Here is a 13738-nt window from a genome sequence, read left to right as displayed (position 1 = left end):
ACACCATATCTATTCTACATAAAAAATGAAGAACTTCATGGATCATGGGTACCAACCTCCATCCAAGAAAAGGAAATGAATGGTTATTGAAGAGCTCCTTCCTCTCCCTTAAAACCCTATTTGTATCTAAAGATAGAGAGTGGCCAAGTGAGTTTCCCATTTAGTCATGCCTCTATATATCCTTCTCATTTTCAAATTCAATAAAGAATGTCATTCTCATGGGGTCTCCTAGGTCTACTAGACATCATAGAGGTCATTAATAGCCCCCTATCCTATAGGACTAACATGGGTAGGGTTAATTTTGTCACAATTCCCCCCTAGAGATGCTTTATGGCCCTCCTAATGCTAGGTAATTCAATTTTCAAGTTTTTCACAAGGTGATAACATTGTCCTTTTACTAACTAAGGCAATAAATCAAACTCTAAATTGAGGCATTTAACACAGAATAAGGTAGTGACATGATCCATCATCGAAGAACATATCATTTCACATAACGAGTACAAGTGTCAAGTGACACACACAAAATGTACTAAAACATTACACATGACACATTCAAAATCTATGCATGAAACACATACAACACACATACATCTCATGTTTATGAAATAAGCACATCAGAACAAGGTTTGTGAATCTTACAAAGATTCACCTTGGCAGAGTCATTTAACATGTGTCTATACCTTGTTTCCCCGTTAAATTCCATGGTTCCTCTTCCTGCACATCAAACTTGAGCATTAGTAGTCCAAGGAGTTAATAAGCATATACAACATTAGTGCACATAATAATAATAATATCCATATTAACATAATTCAAATTAAATATCCTTTCCTAATCCTTCGATTGTTCCACTTGAAATGTTAAGATATCAAAATTTGCATGCCATAAGCATCATAATCAAATTAATATTCATCCATTTACTGAAAATCTTTAGAAACAAATTAACATCTTGCATTGCATCAAAATCTGATAATATCATGTCATAAAACTGCACCCAAATATATTTGAACATTTCCTATACAATAATAGGTTGTTTATGTGTATAACAATGTAAGACACTACTATAGTATCAAATCCATAGATAAGGAAAATCCACTATCCATCTAAATCTGTCAAAATATCAAGGTCTCAAATATCAAAATGTAAATAAAATATCTAGGCTATAAAAGGTCGAGGTGAGGCCTCACATCCTTCCCCCTAGGCATGAACTTCCTCCTAGAGTTCATCAAAAAGATATGGGTACTGTGCTTTCATCTGAGTTGTATCCTCCCACGTAGTTGGGACCTCATCACAACAATCCCACTAGACCCTAACTTGGTCCAGCTCTCTGCCTCGAAGTGTGAGGGTCTGTCAAGCCAAAATGTGAATGGGCTCCAATGTCATATGTCCGTCTGACTCCACTTGCAAAGCATCCCAATCTATGATGTGAGACTCATCATATACATAATTCCTCAATATAGATACATGAAATACATCATGAATGCATGATAGGCTAGGTGGTAGGGCTAAATGATAAGCAACTGGTCCTATCTGCTCCAAGATCTCAAAGGGCCCCACAAAATGAGGTGCTAACTTAGAGTCCTTTCCAAAATGGATTGGACTCTTATGTGGTCACACCCTTAGAAAGACTTTATCTCCAACCATGTACTCTCTATCCATTCTCTTTGCATCTGCATATTTCTTTTGTCTATCTTGGGCTTCTCTGAGACGTTGATTGATCAAAACTATCTGCTGCTCCATGTCCTTGACTAACTATGGCCCTATAGATACCCTGTCTTCTATCCTATTCCAACTCAAGGGTGTCCTGCAAGGCCTACCATACAAGGCTTGATAAGGTGGCATGCCTATAGAAGTTTGATGCCTGTTGTTATAGGAAAATTCTATAAGATGGAGGTACTCTTCCCACTTGGACTAGTGATCCATCACGTACATTCGTAACATATCTTCTAGGATCTGGTTAACCCTTTCTATTTGCCCATCCATTTGAGGATGATAGGTAGTGCTAAAGTTGAGCTTGGTACCTAGTGTTGTTTGCAACTCCTTCCAAAAGGAAGATGTAAATAAGGAGTCTTTATCAGATATTATCTTATGAGGAATGCCATGGAGTCTAACAATATCTCACAAGAATACCTGTGCCACTGCAGGTGCTGTGAAAGTGGTACGAACTGGTGAAAAGTGAGCAACTTTGGTCAAAGTGTCAACTATCACCATGATGGCATTATGACGATGAGAAGAAATTGGAAGACCCACAATGAAATCCATGGAGATAGTGTCCCACTTCCACTTGGGTATCTCATGTGGTTGTAAAAGTCCACCTGGATGACTGTGTTCTGCCTTAACTCTCTAAAACTCTAGGCACCTTGCAATGATGTTTGCAATCTGCATTCTCATCTCTGGCCAGTGATATAACTACCTCAAATCTACATGAAGCTTCTTAACACCTGGATGTGCTGCATAGGGTACTCTATGAGCTTCCAAGATGATGAACTCCTGTAAGTCTCCTATGGAGGGTACATAGATGCGCCCCTTATGTTGTATTAGACCCTCAAAATCTAATGAATAATCCAAAAATTTACCCTCAAGAGGTCTCTGAGATTGGACTATCTGGAAAAAGTTTACATAAAACTCATCCTTTGGTAGGTGATGCATAATTTGCTCCCTTAAATCTATACCAATAACCATTGAAGTGAGCTCATGGTGTCTTCTACTCAAAGCATCTGCCACCACGTTCTCCTTACCCTTAATGTAATGTACATCAAAATCATACTCGCATAAGAAATCCATCCATCTCCTTTGCCTAGCATTAAGATTTGGCTGAGTAAAAATATACTGCAGGCTTTGATGATCTGAATGAAGTTCAAATAGTCACCCTAGAAGGAAATGGCACTATCGTGCTAAAGCATGGACCACTGTTGTAAGCTCAAGATCATGAGTAGGGTAATTAAGCTCATGCTCCTTGAGTTTCCTCGACTCATAAGCTATGGCTTGACCCTCTTGCATAAGGACTGCTCCAATTCCATCCAAGGAATCATCTGTGCATACAACAAAATCCTTTAAGGGGTCAGGTACTGCTAAAATGGGTGCACTAGTGAGTGCTCTCTTGAGCTTATGAAAGGCTTCTTCACACTTTTCTGTCCACTCAAACTTTTTCCCCTTTCTTTGAAGAGAGGTAATAGGGTGAGCTACCTTAGAGAAACCTACCACAAATTGCCTATAATATCCTACTAATCCCATGAAACTTCTAACTTCTGTGACATTGGTAGGTGTTGGCCAATCCATGATGGCTCTAATTTTGGATGGGTCTACTGAGATCCCATCCCCTGATATTACGTGACCCAAATAATGCACTTCTCATTTGAAAAAGGCACACTTTGACAAGCTACCATAGAGCTGATTCTCCCTCAACCACTAGAATACCTATCATAGGTGCTCTTTGTGTTGCTTCTCATCACGAGAATAGACCAATATATCATAAGGAACACTACTAAAAACTTGTCTAGGAAGGTGTGAAATACCCCATTCATGAGACTCATAAATATAGTAGGGGCATTCATGAGAGCAAAAGGTACTACTATGAACTCATAGTGACCATATCTCGTGTGAAATGCAGTCTTGTGGATATCACTTTCCATGATGTGCAATTGATGGTACCCTAACTTCAAGTCCATTTTGGAGAATATTCAGGCACCCTGTAACTGATCAAATAAATCATCAATCCTAGGAAATGGGTATCAATTCTTAATAGTCACCTTATTCAGCTACTGGTAATCAATGCACAACCTGAGTGATCCATCCTTCTTCTTTACAAAAATCATCGGTGCTCCCCAAGGTGATACACTAGGTCAAATATGACCCTTCTCAAAAAATTCCTCTAGCTAAATCTTAAGCTCATTGAGCTCATGGATGGTCATCCTATAGGGTGCTCTAGATATAGGTTTAGCTCCTGGTACAAGATTAATATGGAAATCAATTGCCCTTGGTGGTGGTATACCAAGAAGCTCTGATGGAAACACATCTACATACTCTTGTAATATTGGATAGTCATTGAGTGAAGGTTCCTCTCCTACATCTTCCTCTCTATCACTGATAGTGATGGAAAACAATTGACATCACCTTTGCATGCACCGCTTAAGCTGCATGGCAAAAATCATATAGAGGGATACTGGTCTCTGAACTCCTGAAATCACCCTAGATGTATCATGATCATCTACATACTCAATCTTTTTCCATCTATAATCCACCTTGGTGCCGTGGGCGCTAAGCCAATCCATACCAAGGACTACATCATAGGATCCCAATGGGTTAATATGTAAATTTGAAGTGATGATCACATCTCCAATCTGAATTGGGCACTTATAGATCAAAGAATCAACTGACACCCTAGCCTCTAAGGCTATCTCAACCTCCCAGTTAACATCTTGTCTAGCTGCCACTAGCTTGCAATGCTCCACTATAGGTGGGGAGATAAAAGAGTCAATAGCTCTGGAGTCAAATAGTATACTAACCTCAAAACCTCTAATCATACCTATGTCCTCAATCACTGTAGCCTGATGGTCAACCTGGCGATTATCAACTGCTGCAAAGACCCTATGGGACCTATCCATGTCACCTACTATAGGCTCTGAAGTAGCTCCTCACTGATCGCCTACCATGGACCCTGTAGATACTCTCTCACAATATGACCCATACCACCACAATCATAACATGGGCCACGAGTCTGAATCTGTACTCCTTGTGGCCTAGACTGCTATTGACACCTAGTTCTACTAGATCCACTAAAGCCTCCCCAAGAGGACTATTGAGTCCTATCTGGCTATGTATATTGGCTCTGTGGCCTCTGATCCTATCTAGGGCCCTGTGACTGCCACTATTTGGGCTTTGAGCCCTAGTAACCCTGTGATGTTCTCTTGCCTAGTGTCCTGCTACCCCCTCTACTATGTCTATGGCCCCTTTGAGCGCCCCACTGTATGAATTTGATTACCCTTCCAAGAGGCTTTCTATTGAGCGAGCTGCTGAGAGGGATTTTATTTATGGGATCTATCCCGAGATTCCTATCTAGAAAAAATGTCCTTGGCAACCAAAGCCATCTCAATTGCCTCTCTAAAAGTAGTAGGAAAAGCCAACCGCACTGGTTCCTGGAGTGATAAGTTAAGGACCTTAATGAACTGATGGATGTGAAGCTTCTCGTCTCTCATGTACTCCACATTGTAGACACCTAAATTTGATTACATCACTTTGGTAATCCTATTTAGCAATCTCTAAAAGGCATCATTAATTAAATTCCTATTTATTTAATCCTTTGCCATCCCCTAGCTGGTTAATTTAATTAATCATCTATAGTCCTAATTGATAAATCAAATAACCCATCATTTATCAATTAAATCCTATTCTCCTATCTAATTCCAAATCCCAAATTTATTAAAATCACTTTAATAAATAAAACCCTCATAATCTAATAACCCCTAAACTATCCTAAAACCCTCATTTAGCCTAATCCACCCCATCCACCCATACTAACTAAGCTTAGCCACTAACTCACTCACCTTCATGAATGCCATCCACTTGCACATCTCTAACATCCCTAATCTAATCCTAACCCAAGCCTAACCCATCCCCTAATCATTTGCACAATCCTAAATGAGATTAAGACTTTCCTAAACCAAGCTAAAGTCTCCCCTCAAAATATCCCAACCACCAAGCCATAAATGGCTCTTACATCCTCACTCATGACTCTTACATGCTCAACCTGTTAGGATAAACCACAAACAGAAATAAAAACTACATGCAAATATAACCAATAACAGAAAATAATAGAACACACAAAAATGAACACAAGGCACCCAGATTTAACATGGTTCACCCAATCCCTGGGCTATGTCCACCAAACAACAAGTCCGATCTTATTACAATCCAGTGATTACAACCTGATTACAATCCATAATCCCTTACAGCTCAATACTGCCGCAAGAACCAATTTTGCATCACAACATAATGAAAAATACCCAACCCTAAGCCCTTTTATACAAGTATTAAACCACTTTAGAGTTATAACATGTCGTCCATATGTCGGTTAGTACTTTCTTGATCAGTCACCACAATCTAACAATCTCCCACTTGGGGACTGATTAGGCTCCACACTAAACAACAATCTCCCACTTGGAGACTGATCCTGTAGCAATACAACTACCACATGGGGCTCTCACTGGATCAAACCACCCTGGACTCTGCTGTTCTTTTATTCATGTTTAGCCTAAAAGACCAACTGAAGTTGAAGAGGAGTTTAGCTTCTCCCTTGTTACAAACTTTGTCAACATATCTACTAGATTGTAATTGGTATGTATCTTCTCCAGCTTTAACTGTCCATCCTCCAAAACTGACCGAATGAAATGGTACCGCAACTGTATGTGTTTGGTCTTAGAATGCAGAGCTGAATTCTTAGCAAGATGAATGACACTTTGACTATCTGTAAATAAATAATTATCCTTCTGAGGATGTCCCAATTCTTCCAAGAAGAACTGAAGCCATATCATCTCCTTAGTTGCCTTTGTAGTAGCAACATACTCTGCCTCTGTAGTGGAGAGAGCATTAATCTTCAGTAACCTAGAAACCTAGCTCACGACTGCCCCACCAACAGTAAAGACATAACCTGTAGTACTCCACCTGGTATCAATATCCCCAGCCAAATCTGAGTCAACATAGCCCTATAAATCAGTAGTAGAGCCCCCAAAGTGTAAACACTTATTGGATGTTCCTCTCAAATATCTGAGAATCCACTTGACAACATTCCAATGCTTGAATCCTGGATGACTCATATACCTGCTAACGACTCCCATTGCATGTGCAATATCTGGCCTAGTGCATACCATAGCATACATCAAGCTTCCTACAGCTGAAGCATAGGGTACCTTGGACATCTTATCCTCCTCTTCTTGTTTCTTGGGACACATTTCCTTAGTCAATTTCAAATGACTGGGTAAAGGTGTGCTGACAGCTTTAGCATTCTCCATAGAGAAACGTTGCAACACCTTCTCAACATAATCAGCTTGAGATAGCGTAAATGTTCTGTTCTTCCTATCTCTACAAATCTTCATACCAAGGATTTGTTTTGCAGCCCCCAAATCCTTCATAGCAAATGCATGTGCTAATTGGCGTTTCAGGCCCTTAATATGATCCCTGTTAGACCCAGCTACAAGCATATCATCAACATACAAACATAAAATAATGTAGCTATCATCATCCAACCTCTTAAAATAAACACAGTAATCTGAATGACACCTATTATATCCATGCTCATGCATAAAACTATCAAATTTCAGATACCATTGCCAAGGTGCTTGCTTCAAGCCATATAAACTTTTCTTCAATTTGCACACTAAGTTCTCCTTACCTTTGACCTCAAAACCCTGTGGCTAAGCCATATATATTTCTTCATCCAAATCACCATGAAGAAAGGTTGTTTTAACATCCATCTACTCTAAATGCAAATCTTCAGTAGCCACAAGACTTAAAATAGTACAAATAGAAGTCATTTTAACAACAGGAGAAAACATCTCATCAAAATCAATTCCCTTTTTCTGTGCAAATCCTTTTACAACTAACCTGGCCTTAAATCTTTTCTTACCTCCTTCCTCTTCTTTCAACTTGTAAACCCATTTATTCTGTAAAGCCTTTTTACCTGCAGGCAACTTGCACAAATCCCATGTCTTATTTTTCAGCAAAGAGTCCATTTCATCTTTCATTGCAGACTCCCACTGAATCTTAGTATCCACCTGAACAACTTCATCATAACTTTCAGGTTCACCAGCATCAGTAAGAAAAATAGAATACAAAGAGGGAGAAAACCTTTGTGGAGGTCTAATTTGCCTTATTGACCGTCTAACATTCACTGGTGTGTGTGGTATTTGTTGTTGCAGTTGTTGCACATCATGAGGAATGGTTGGAACATCAGCTTTTGGAGTATCATCCAGCACTACATAATCATCTTCTTTCTTCTCATGTTGCTGCAACAGATCTTTGTACAACACTTTCTTATTGAATATGACATCCCGACTTCTAACAATTTTAAGATTTTCAAAATCCCAAAGCCTATAACCAAATTCATTAATGCCATATCCAACAAAGACACATTTCTTTGATTTAGCTTCTAGCTTGGTTCTATTTTCAGAGTCTATATGAGCAAAAGCTTCACAACCGAAGGTCTTGAGAAAAGAATAACTCACCTTCTTACCAGTTCATGCTTCCTCTGGAATACCACAACCCAAAGGAGTAGAGGGACCTCTATTAATCAAATATACTGTAGTATTGATAGCCTCCGCCCACATGTGTAAAGGCAACCCAGCATGCAACCTCATGCTCCTTGCACACTCCATTATAGTCCTGTTCATGCGTTCAGCCACTCCATTTTCCTATGGAGTCCTTGGAATATTTTTTTGTCTACGAATACCATTAGTGGAGCAATAATCTTCAAATTCATGACTGCAATACTCACCACCATTATTAGATCTGAGATATTTTAATTTCTTACCAGTCTCATTTTCAACCAAGCATTTCCATTTCTTAAAAGTTTGAAATAATTCATATTTCTATCTAAGGAAATAAACCCATACTTTTCTAGTTGCATCATCAATAAATGTAACATAATAATGAGAGCCACCAAGGGAAGATACCTGGGTTGGTCCCCATACATATGTATGCACAAGCTCTAATTTCTCCTTTTTGTTTTCCTTCCCTGTCTTTACAAAACTCACTCTCTTTTGTTTTCCATACACACAACTTTCACAAAAATCCATATTCACACATTTCAGACTTGGTAAAACTTTCCTTGAATGAAGTACTTTCATACCTTTCTCACTCATGTGCCCAAGTCTATTGTGCTATAGCACTTTATCAGAATCTACATCAGCTATTTGTTCTCCCTGCTCAACTGCAGTAATTGTTCCTGAATATTCATTTTTCTCTGAAACAATCAAAGTAGAAGGAATAATATGACCTGTACAAAGATATAAGGTGCCTACTTTCACACCTTTTTCTACTACAAGGGAACCTTTTGAAACCTTCCAATTTTTATCATTAAAAGTAACTACACAACCCTCATCACCGAGTTGCCCTGCTGAAATTAAATTTCTACTTAGTTTTGGAACATGTCTTACCTCATGTAGTAGCCAATGATTCCCATTCTGCAACTTAATCTTAATTTTTCCCTTTCCAACAATTTGACAGGGTTCATTATCCCCCAAATAAACAAGCCCAAAATCCCCTTGGACATAATCAATGAAATAACCTCTATGAGGTGTAGCATGAAATGAAGCACCAGAATCTAAAACCCATGAATCATCAACACTCTCTAAAGACAGAAGCAAAGCATCCTCTTCGAATTTGTTACTTACCACATTTGCCTCCTTGTCTCCATCTGATTTATCTCCTTCATTTTTCTTTCGATTCTAGTAATCTTTCTTTTTGTGCCCTGGTTTCCCACAGTACCAGCAATCATTTGGTCCTCTCGATTGAGACCTCCTCCCCTTTGACTTTCCTCTTGATTTCCCATGATTTCCAGAGTTACTTCCTCTTTCAGTCGTTCTGCCTCTACTTTGTGCATTTAAAGCACTTCCTGATGTAGATCCACCTGAGGATTTTCTATGAGTTTCCTCACTTAAAATAACACCAATCACATCATCATATTTTAGGGTACTAGATCCAGGAACAGAATTACTCACCACCATTACCAAGCCATTCCAACTTTTAGGCAAAGAACACAAAATCAAGAGAGCCCTAATTTCTTCATCAAAATTGATACCCACAGAAGATAATTGACTAGTAATAGTATTAAACTCATTTAAATGATCTGCAACAGATCCACCTTCTGCCATTTTCATATTAAATAAACGCTTCATGAGAAATACCTTGTTTGAAGCGGAGGGCTTTTCATACAGTGTCGCTAGGGTTTTCATCAAATCTTCTATCATCTTTGCTTTTGTAATATTAAATTCCACCAATGGTGCCAAGCATAACCGAATGCTTTCGAGTGCCTTTCTATCCAAAAGATCCCATTCAGCCTCTGACATAGTTCCCTGATTCTTGGCTTTTCCTTCCAACAACTTCCATAAATCCTTCTGATATAGATAGTCTTCCATTTGCATCTTCCATAACTAGAAGTTCTGCCCATTAAACCTATCAACCCTCAACTTACCCTCATCTGCCATCGCTCCCACTCAACCGTGAGACTCCCACTTAACCGTGAGACTTTCCTGCAGAGGATAACTGAAAGACAACCTTGCTTTGATACCACTTGTTAGGATAAACCATAGACAGAAATAAAAACTACATGCAAATATAACCAATAAAAAAAAAAAATAGAACACACAGTAATGAACACAAGGCACCAAGATTTAACGTGGTTCACCCAATCCCTAGGCTACGTCCACCAAACAACAAGTTCGATCTTATTACAATCCAGTGATTACAACCTGATTACAATCCATAATCCCTTACAGCTCAATACCACCACAAGAACCAATTTTGCATCACAACATAATGAAAAATACCCAACCCTAAGCCCTTTTATACAAGTATTAAACCGCTTTAGGGTTATAACTATTTATGAAGTATGTACAGTACTTTCCTGATCAGTCACCACAATCTAACACAACCACCCTCATCAAGCCCTTGACCAACCCATTCCCTATCCTCTCACACTTATCCTCCTTGTGACAAGTGTCACTTCCCTATTGGTGCTAAACAAGCACAATCCATGTGCTCCCCTTTGAGTGCATTCTAGCCCTCCCTCACCATCTTGCCATCCTTGCATCTTACCCCTCCATCCCTCAAGCCCTTTGCCTATAAATTAGATCCCCTCCCAAGCCATTTTATCACAACCCATTTTAGTAAAGTTATCATGCTAGTTTGAGAAACAAAGCCATCAACCATACCCTCATAATGCCAAATTGAGAGCTCACAAGGCTACCCATTTTCCATTTTCCATCTCCTACATTGAAGCAATTGAGCATACAAGACCTATCAAATAGACACATCCATACATCAAGTGATCCTCCTCATTGAGAGAGCCTATCCATGGCTCATATTCTCATTTGAGGACCTCACATTGTCTCTCTTTATATATTTTGTTAGTTTGGTTTTGTGAATGCTTTGTTTACTTCATTATTTTCCTAACATCACTAAATTTGAGGGAGTAACTCTAAGAACCTACTCTCATACTAGGCCACTATAGACCCCTCTGCTAAAGATGATGGAACTCTTCAACCCGCCTCTGTCTAAAGTGTTCTGACATGTATCTAACCCTAAAACGGTCTACAAAAGACTCCCATGTGAGTGTCTCAATGTTGACTCTCCTTACAGTCTCCTCCTACTACCACCACGTGGAGGCATCATCTTGTAGAAGGTGTATGGCCAATTGTGCTTTCAGATTGTTCCCATGGGTATGCAATCCAAAGCATCTCTATAAGCTCTGTAGCCATGCCTTCACTCATGTGCCATCTATGGTACCAGTGAATAGGGGTGGCTTGAGTCGTAGAAGATCACTAATCTCATCCCCAATATCATGGGGTGCTCTCACTGGTGCTTGCTCTAATATAGGGGGTGGCTCAACCTGATGTACTGGTGCTTCCCCCTGACCCTCTACAATTCTTGGTGGGGGACTTCTACTTCTTTCCTTGATGTTGGCCCCATGGCCCCCTGCACCTTGCTATCTTGGTGGTGGTAATCTTTGCTATACTACCCCAATAAAGTTATTGATAGCATTCAAAACTTGATCAAGATTTGGAGGTTGCCTCGATGGGGGCCCTCCTACATCTTGTCCTACCCCCTCTTGGCCTACGAGGTTTACTCTAGGACCCCTGGCCCTTCGACGACCATTACGGGTGACTATGGGCATCCTACACAAGTTGCAATTCATAAGTTAGATGGAATGGGTTAGGTTCCTAGTGTTGAACCTAAAGCTCTGATACCAAAATGTCATGCCAATATTTTACATAACAAAACACAACATATTTTTTAATTTATTATTATTATTATCATTATTACTTTACTATAATCTAAAAGATAAACATTCATTGATTTCTAAAATGAATCCAAATATCTACAATTCAAAAGCAACTAAATAAAAGTCTTTGAAGCATAAATTTTCTCCTTAATTTCTTTTAACCATTAACTTAGACCACAATCTTAAATTCACATTTAAGATAACTAATTTAAGCCCAAATTTCATCCTTATTTATATATTATTCATAAACTTCAAAATAAAACTATCTATACTAAACCTTCCATCCATATATTGGATGCATCTAAATTTTATATTTTAAATTCCTTGCTGCCACGTGCATGCTATATCTTCCTAGGCGTGAGTGGGAGGAGGATTCAGTTGTTATTAATTCCCATGCCTAGGGTTAGGCACCTAGGAGGAAGAAGGGTTATTTTCTTTTTTTGAATAATGGAAGGGTGTTGAAATCTTTGTTTTTTGAACCTTATAACCTTCACCTACCCTCCTACATGGTCACCTATCCTCTTTCTTGATGCCCAAGTTTTCTTGCATTGACTTGGTGGTATGAGGAAGGAAGGAGGAATTCAACATGACAACCCTCCACCATTCGACATAAGGGAGTGGGTGGGGATGTGACCATCCCAACTTGGATTTTATTGGTTTCTTTTTTAAAAAAAAAACTATAACTTGACATCCCTTAAATGCCCTGGTCGCCCATATGGAAAGGGTAATTGATTAATATAATATATTTATATTACTTTCTTGTCACTACTTAGTGTGACTAATGCTTATAAATTATATTTGATGACATAATGATATCTAGCATTGATTCTATTTATTTATTATTTTAATGCCTATGATTTGGGAAATTTTGATTTTTTTTTATACATACATTTTCCAGAGAGTTTTATGCTCCTACATGACTTATTTAAGCTTAACTAATTAGACTAGTTCTTTCCATACAATTTCTATGATAATTTAAAATGCATTAGAGATGATCTACTATACCATTATGAGTTAAAATTTCATTTTCAAGGAAGCAACTATAACATTTAAAAACTATCATTTTTCTATCCAATTCTAATATGAAACTCTATGGAATCCTTACAACTAAATTTCCTTAACTTCATTATTCAATAAATTCTAGTGACATCCAACTTCATATTTTAAGCTATCTTCCAAATCCATTGTTATCAATTGCATACCTTACAAAATTTTTTAATTCAATACTGATCACCAAACAACTGAATAATTTCCCTAGAATTTGAGAAAATAGAGGTGTCAAATGTTTATGTTTAGTCCTTTCTTTCAAGGCATAACATGATAGAGAAGATTACAACAAGAGATCACACAATCACACTTTTTGGCAATTACATGAGACCAATAGCAACACACTACATCATGATGAATTCTCATAATAAGGTGGAGTTCATTACTCCATTTCAACACAACAATAAAGGTCTTCTTCTATGAAAATAATGATTTTCATGAACATCAAGCTTCCCAACTCTTCAAGTGAATACCTGCAAAAAAAAGAAGAGAGACAAAATGGAACCATGGAGGCTCACCTCCCAACCTAGGCCTCAAAGAGGTCACCCACCAAGCTTGGGAAAACAAGGCATAAATAGTTGCATTCTACATACTCACATGCCATGCATAGTCACAAGAAAATGCTAAGATTTAACACCATGCAAATACAACATGTCCCATCCCAAGGCTTTGCACAAAGATTCAACAAATGAATCTAGC

The 13738-nt window shown here is 38.5% G+C and overlaps 1 protein-coding gene across 1 annotated transcript; it reads right to left on the bottom strand.

Annotated features, from left to right (window-relative positions):
- Positions 1 to 4106: 4106 nt before the first annotated feature.
- Positions 4107 to 4601, bottom strand: LOC149564075 (uncharacterized). Its single transcript, XM_089828295.1, has one exon. The coding sequence runs from the start codon at positions 4599 to 4601 to the stop codon at positions 4107 to 4109; it is 495 nt and encodes a 164-aa protein (XP_089684421.1).
- Between the last annotated feature and the right edge of the window lie 9137 nt (positions 4602 to 13738).

The sequence above is a fragment of the Cupressus sempervirens genome, chromosome 4, assembly GCF_028749045.1.
Source record: "Cupressus sempervirens isolate cs-2001-9-10 chromosome 4, ASM2874904v1, whole genome shotgun sequence".
In the NCBI taxonomy this organism is placed as follows: domain Eukaryota; kingdom Viridiplantae; phylum Streptophyta; class Pinopsida; order Cupressales; family Cupressaceae; genus Cupressus; species Cupressus sempervirens.
This window is presented reverse-complemented; position numbering and strand designations above follow the sequence as displayed.